This window comes from Babylonia areolata, chromosome 16 (assembly GCF_041734735.1).
Source record: "Babylonia areolata isolate BAREFJ2019XMU chromosome 16, ASM4173473v1, whole genome shotgun sequence".
Taxonomy (NCBI): domain Eukaryota; kingdom Metazoa; phylum Mollusca; class Gastropoda; order Neogastropoda; family Buccinidae; genus Babylonia; species Babylonia areolata.
Window position 1 is genome coordinate 17,115,698 of NC_134891.1, and position 7,500 is coordinate 17,123,197.

General features: G+C 44.4%; 1 protein-coding gene across 1 annotated transcript in view; it reads left to right on the forward strand.

Annotated features, from left to right (window-relative positions):
- The first annotated feature begins 1,610 nt into the window (after window positions 1-1,610).
- LOC143290710 (WSCD family member CG9164-like) overlaps window positions 1,611-7,500 on the forward strand; it is a 21,117-nt gene continuing 15,227 nt past the window's right edge. Inside the window, exon 1 of the mRNA XM_076600226.1 lies at window positions 1,611-2,029. Coding sequence (XP_076456341.1) covers window positions 1,920-2,029 — 110 coding nt within the window. The 5' untranslated portion in view covers window positions 1,611-1,919. The remainder of the gene's footprint in view (window positions 2,030-7,500) is intronic.

Below are 7,500 nucleotides of genomic sequence, written 5' to 3' on the forward strand. Positions count from 1 at the left end.
GGTTTTGGAAACTAAGAATATACCCAGCATGCACACCCCCGAAAACGGAGTATGGCTGCGTACATGGCGGGGTAAAAACGGTCACACACGTAAAAGCCCACTCGTGTGCATACAGTGAACGTGGCTGCAACAGCAGAGAACAAAGAAGTCCGGAAGCAGTGATAAACTGAAACTGAAACTGAAACTGAAACTTCAGTCAGCTGTGATGCTCGCATCGCCCCCGAAGTTGTCTGGAGCTAAACGGCGTGCAAAAGATTTCTGTGCACTGACTGTATATCACTATCACTGGCGTCCGTCCGTCACCGAAAAAAAAAATATATACATGTATATATATATATATATATATATATATATATATATATATTATGGAAAGAGCCATTCGTTGACACTTGCTTGAATGCATGGGTCCTTTAAACTTTATAGTCAGAAGAAGAAAAAGAAGAAGAAAAAAAACAAGAAAAAAAAGAGAGAGAGAAAAGAGAAGGCGAAGTAGACATTTGTCAGGCGTTGTGTAAAGATCTCTCGGCCATCAATATTGACTGATTGACTGATATGAATACTAAAATAGCGCCTATCCTCGGTCGGAGACCAAGCTCTAAGCGCTTTACAAACACGGGGACATTTACACAACAGGCTGCCTACCTGGGTAGAGCCGACTGACGGCTGCCATTGGGCGCTCATCTTCCTGTGTCATTCAGTCAGATTTCAGGCACGCACACTTACACACATACAGACATGTTACATTGTTTACGTGTATGACCGTTTTTGCTTATTTACCCCACCATGTAGGCAGCCATACTCCGTTTTCGGGGTGTGTGCATGCTGGGTATGTTCTTGTTTCAATGATCCACCGAACGCTGACATGGATTACAGGATCTTTAACGTGCGTATTTGATCTTCTGCGTGCGTATACACACAAAGGGTGTTCAGGCACTAGCAGGTCTGCACATATGTTGACCTGGGAGATCAGAAAAATCTCCACCCTTTACCCACCAGGCGCCGTCACCGAGATTGGAACCCAGGACCCTCAGATTGAAAGTCCAATGCTTTAACCATTCGGTTATTGCGTCCGTTTCAAATCAGAAGACTTACACGTAACCGCTAACATTATTTTATGGATTAGATAGTCCCTGTGCAGTCAACCACAACATTAATGTTTCAATGTCGGTTTACCAAACCAGCCCATTCTGAAAAGATTTCAGAGAAAGCGAGAGTTTCTCAAACACACACACACACACACACACACACACACACACACACAAACACAAACAACACGCACGCACGCACGCACGCACGCACGCATAAACACTTCTTCTCTTGTAGAAAGTGTCAACGCAGGCGACGCACTGAAGTCCGCAGTGTGTTCAGCAGGTGAGGCCTACCTCCGGTCCAGGTCTGTCGATTGCAATGAGTCAAAAGATTGGGTCTCTGTGAAGTGCCAAACACTCCCTTCCGACCTACACACACACACACACACACACACACACACACACACTCCACCTGTTTTGCATACGCTGAGCACGCCACACACGCACAAACACACACACACACACGCAGTGTCCGTGCTTGTTAATTTTCAGGCCCGAGAGAGAGACACACACACAGAAAGAGAGAGAGACTCACACACAGAAAGAGAGAGAGACTCAGAGAGAGAGAGAGAAGGGGTGGGGAGCTCTCGACAGAGAACTTCGAATTTGGGTCGATCCAAATGGGTGTGTGGTGAACAATAAGAAAAGGAAAACTTAATAAAGACAAGATTAGACGAAGACAGAGACAAAACACGAAGAAGACAACAAACCTTGCATTGCCGAAATTCTCGGTTCGTGGCTGTGAGTGTGACTGTAGCTGTGGACAGCATGTGATTTGATCAAGGTGGTGTTAGTGGTGGCGTTATTGTTGTTGTTGTTGTTGGAACTACTATGGCGTTCAGTCGAAAGGTGCGGTGGGTGTGGACCTGTTTCAATGTGCTGATGACCCTGCTTCTCTTCCCAATGCTGCTCGTCATGTGGAACGACTACTGCAGTGCAAGGTAGGGAGGTTTGGATCCGGCAGGAACACACACACACACACACACACACACACACACACACACAGACACTTTTCCTTCTTTATGGCAATGCCGTTGAAAGCTAAATACATTTGATTTTTATGTGTCCAAGGTTGATAAAAATGAATTTCACATCAGAAAACGAAGACGTAGGTAAATCAACGACTAGCCATTTTACTTGTGTGATGTAGTTTAACGTTGGGGATCTGACTTGTCGCATGAATGACTATGTACTTTCCCCTTGGGTCATGGCCAACGACTTTTTGAGCAAATTGTTGACAGACACATGTGCATTATAAACGTGTTTCATTTTCAGTCTTCAACCCTTGCTGCAGACTTTGCACATCAGTCGGATCAGCTTGATCCGTATCCGTTTCCCCCTCTGTCTGTCTGTCTGTCTGTCTGTCTGTCTCTCTCTCTCTCTCTCTCTCTCTCTCTCTCTCTCTCTCTCTCTCTGTCTGTCTATCTCTCTCTCTCCCAGTCTTGTTAAGAATGTCCAACAGCGCAAAACATTTTCGATATTTAGATTTGGTATGTCACCTCTAAATTCACTTTTTTTTTTTTACAATATAAACCCAGCCTGGACAGAAACCAATAATGCCCTTTTTGTAAGAATCAGAACTTCACTTTTTACTTATATGTACCAAGTATGGTGAAATAAGAAGTGACTTGATTCCGCCTAAGTATTCTTGAAGTCTATGTATGTTAAAATACTGCTTATTTATGTCTAGTGCTAATGAATCTGCTTTAGTAAAGCTGTCTAGTTTTGTTGACAAAGCAATGACTGTGCGGATGCAAGCTACAGAAGTGACATTCCCCTGTACACACAGCATGTCATCACTCGTGTCGTGGGCCACAGGCCTGGCGTTCAAACATTTTGGACTTGGACTGTCTCACCCACTCTGTCCATCTCTTTTCCTCCCTCCTTCCCAGTGCCGTCTCTCTCTCTCTCTCTCTCTCTCTCTCTCTCTCTCTCTCTCTCTTCTTCTTCTTCTTCTTCTTCTTCTTCTTCTTCTTCTTCTTCTGCCATTGTATCGTCATCTATATTTTTAACCCTCTTGTCTCTAACTCTCCACCCCCCCCCTCCCGCCCCCACTCCTCCTCTCTATGTATATCTCTCTTTACCTGTCTCGCTTTCCCTTTTCTCTCTCTCCGGCCTTTCTCTCCCCCTCCCTCCCTCCGTCACTCCTTAGAATTCATGTTACCAGAGAATGACACACACACGCACGTGAACACGCACATGAATACACACACACACACACACACACACACACACACACACACACACACACAAACACACACTAGAGGTTACGCGTCTGCCAAGGAAGCGAGAGAATCTGAGGGCGCTGGTTCGAATCACGGCTCAGCTGCCGATATTTTCTCCCCCTCCATAAGACCTTGAGTGGTGGTCTGGACGCTAGTCACAGTTCGGATGAGACGATAAACCGAGGTCCTGTGTGCAGCATGCACTTAGCACACGTAAAAGAACCCACGGCAACAAAAGGGTTGTTCCTGGCAGAATTCTGTAGAAAAATCCACTTCAACAGGAAAAACAAATAGAACTGCACGCAGGAAAAAATACCAAAAAAATGGGTGGCGCTGTAGTGCAGCGACGCGCTCTCCCTGGGGAGAGCAGCCCGAATTTCACACAGAGAAATCTGTTGTGATAAAAAGGAATACAAATACAAATACACACACACACACACACACACACACACACACACACACACACACACACACACACACACACACACACATGTCAGCACTGACATGGTCACATACTACACAAGAATTCCCAAACCAGTCACCCAGGAAAAAACAACAACAAAAATTGAATGTTGAAGCACAGTCATTGATTCAAATGATTGAACTGATAAGTCCTTGCCTGCCCACCTGCCTGCCATGCGAAATGCCGCACCAAATCCTATACTTTAACCCATACCTCCCCCTCCATCCCCCACCCTTCTCTCTCTCTCTCTCTCTCTCTCTCTCTCTCTCTCTCTCTCCCTCTCTCTCTCTCTCTCTCTCTCTCTCTCTGCCGTATGAGTCTGGTACAAGTTACCTCGCTTCTCTTTGGAGGGGTTCTCCCCTCCCCCCCCCTCCCCCCCCCGCCCCCCCCAACCTGCCCCCTCCCCCCATTCTCTCTTTCTAGTCCCTGTACTTTTACCCCCCCCCCTGCCCCTTACCCCCCTCTCACCCCCTCCCCCTCCCCACCCACTTTCTCTCTCCCTCTGCCGTGTTTGTATGGTACAAGCTTAGCGATCTCAGGTTCTCTTTGCACTGGGTGAGACAGGACAGATTGGCAGTAGGTTGAAAGATAGGTTCGCTGTGGAAGTGGGAAAACCAGCTGTGTTGGTGATAGACTCGGCTCAACAAAGGTGTTATGGAGGGCCTGTTGCCTTTTGTTAAAACAACAACAACAACAAAAGTGCTATTGAGTTCAGATCCGTCACCGTCTGTGTGTGTGTGTGTGTGTGTGTGTGTGTGTGTGTGTGTGTGTGTGTGTGTGTGTTTGAGTAATGCGCGTGCGTGTGTGTGCATCTCCATCTCTCTCTCTCTCTCTCTCTCTCTCTCTCTCTTTCTCTCTATATCTCCATTATATTCCATTCTGTATAATTCTGGTCAACAATTCCACGTGTTTTGTTGTGCGGAGTCCCGTTGAACATAGAATATTGCCGAATTAGACGTATCTATTCCCGGTTGCAGTATTGTTCGTCTTGATCCCATGATTTGATGTTTTATATTAGTCAGAATGTCACATATCTCTATTTAATGATCTTGCGTTACTAAAAGATTTTTGCAACTTTAAAACTATCACACCAGACGTTGCCACATTGATGATCTGTGCAAGCGCATATCTCAAAAGGTGTCCCAGCTCTCAAAAATTAAAAATCTTTTGGATCTTAAAGCACGAAAACAATTTTACGATGCATTTATTTAATCGTCAATCGATTATGCCTCAACTCTATATGACATGTGCAGTGCCAATACATTGAAACCACTATCTAGAATCCATAAACGAGCTCTTAAGATTGCACTGTCAAAATGTACTAGTTTAACGTCCGGAGATTATTTAACCATGGACATTCTTCCACAAACACACCAGTTACAGTATAATAAAGCAGTGGTGATGTTTCGTACAATGAACGGCTTTGCCCCTCTGACACCAACTGTAAGATTTCAACAAAACCAGTCAAGGTACACAGATGGTATATAGTCATCCGAAAACCAAGAACTGACCTCTTTAAAACTAGCCTTGTTTGCTCAGGGACACTTTGGAACTCTTTACCTTCGATTATTAGAAATAAAAGCAGTATTTTTTCCTTTAAATCAGCTTACAAAACTTTTCTATTTCAGGAAATAAAAACTTCAATATTGACAATTTGTTGATTATCTTGTTAGATGCTTTGTTCATTTTTTTTTCTCTTCACGTTGACAGTGTTATTGGAGACCAAAAAAAAAAAAAAAAAAAAAAAAAAAAAAACCTAAAAAAAGAGAAAAAGACAAAAAGTCATCGGTAAATCGTCATGAATTATAATATCTTTCCTTATAATCTTATTTACGTCTGGATGTTGAAATGTGAGGGTCTCACTGTGTGCATGGGGTTGGGGGAAGGAGACTGGGGTAGGGGTGGGGACAGTAGAGACTTGTTGTAGTTGGTTGCTTTGTTGTTGTCTTTGTCATTAGTTTCTCATGTCATTGTCAGATAATTTTGTCGTTGATATCTTTCTAAATAGTTCTGTGTTCATGTGTTCTCTTGATGTAGCACTACCCCCCCCCCCCCCCCCCTCACCACATCCCTCGTTTTTCCTTCCTTTTTTCATACCCCAGGGCATGATTATGTTTTGCTTGTCTCATTACCCTGCTAAGGTACATTTCGTTTCGCTCTCTCTCTCTCTCTCTCTCTCTCTCTCTCTCTCTCTCTCTCTCCTCCCTCTCTCTCTCTCTCTCTCTCTCTCTCTCTCCTCCCTCTCTCTCTGTATTCGCATTGTATGACTTTAAGTAGCATTGTGTAGTGCATGCAGTGACATATATAATGTAGTTTTGTGTTGTGTAGACCCTGTTTCAGGGCGGGGACTGGGTGAAAAAAGCGCGCCAGTGCTTATCTATTATCCTCGATAATAAAGAATTTGTCTTGTCTTGTCTTGTCTTGTCTTGTCTTGTATATCTCTCTCTCTCTCTTTCTTATCCACGTATTAATCTGTGTGTGTGTGTGTGTGTGTGTGTGTGTGTGTGTGTGTGTGTGTGTTCTTCATCATATATTATGTTCTTCTGCACGAAGAATGTTTTTCTTTCATATGAATTATGTATGCGCTATTTTTGTAATGGGTGTAGAGAGTACAAATTGTCGGGAAGAATAGGTCAGATCATACGTAAAACTTTCATCTTTGGGGAAAAAAACGTTTTGAGTTCTCTCTCTCTCCCTCTCTCTCTTTTCAAAGGGTGGGCTGTAATGAATGAATGGTATGTAACCAAGCCAATGCAAAGCAAGACGGTAAAGGTAGACAGGTAGGTAGGCAGGTAGGTACAGGCAACTGTCAGTGGTCACTGACTGTAACAGCCTGTTGGAAAACCGACTCCCCCTCCCACCCGCCCTCCCCCAAGCCAGTTCTTGGCGTTCACAGATAACCTGTTCAGCTCTAGCGATGAATGACTTCGTTTTCTCCAGCTGTCTTGTGGCTTAGCTTGCCGTAAAGCTTGGTCACTGATGAGTAGTGGAGTGTCGACAGGACACATCTTTCATAGTCTTGCCTGTGTGTACAGAGAGAAGGGCAGCTTTGGAGAGAACAGGCAACAGTGCTTTGGAGAATGTGCTCGAACGACACGTGTTTGAAGAAGAAGAAGAAAAGCGCACAGGTTGTTTCCATGTTCAGGGAATCGCGCTGAGCTGGAGTCGGCGCGGTGAGGCGTGAAGAGAAAGCGACTCGACCTGTGAAAATAATGGCGATGGTTGTCGCTGACTCACGGAGAATAGAAAAGTCCAGTAGAACTCGCTCGCCACAGCGAACTCTTTTAGTCTGTGTGGAAGGCTGCGTGTAGTGGATAACTAGGCCTTTACTCGAGGTCACAAAAGGTTTCATTGAAAAGGCCTTGGCTTTTCGCAAATGGAGTGCACAAAGCAGAATGAATCGCCAACAACAAAACTCTGCTCCCCTGATGACAAGAGCTGTTATGTACGAAGTTCACAACATTCATAATTATTTGTTTGTTTTCGGCAGCCATCAGCAATGCAAATTCAAACATAGACGGCTTTTACGGAGAAAGAGAGAGAGATAGAGATTAAAGTTATTTCCGACTGCTCGCGTGCACCGGCGTGTGTGTGTGTGTGTGTGTGTGTGTGTGTGTGTGTGTCTGTGTGTAATTAAGAAATGTAATAGGTGTAGTCTTTGAATCTTTCATGCTTTTGTGCATCAAATCTTTTTTTTCTTTTTCTTCATTGCGTGTGTGTGTGT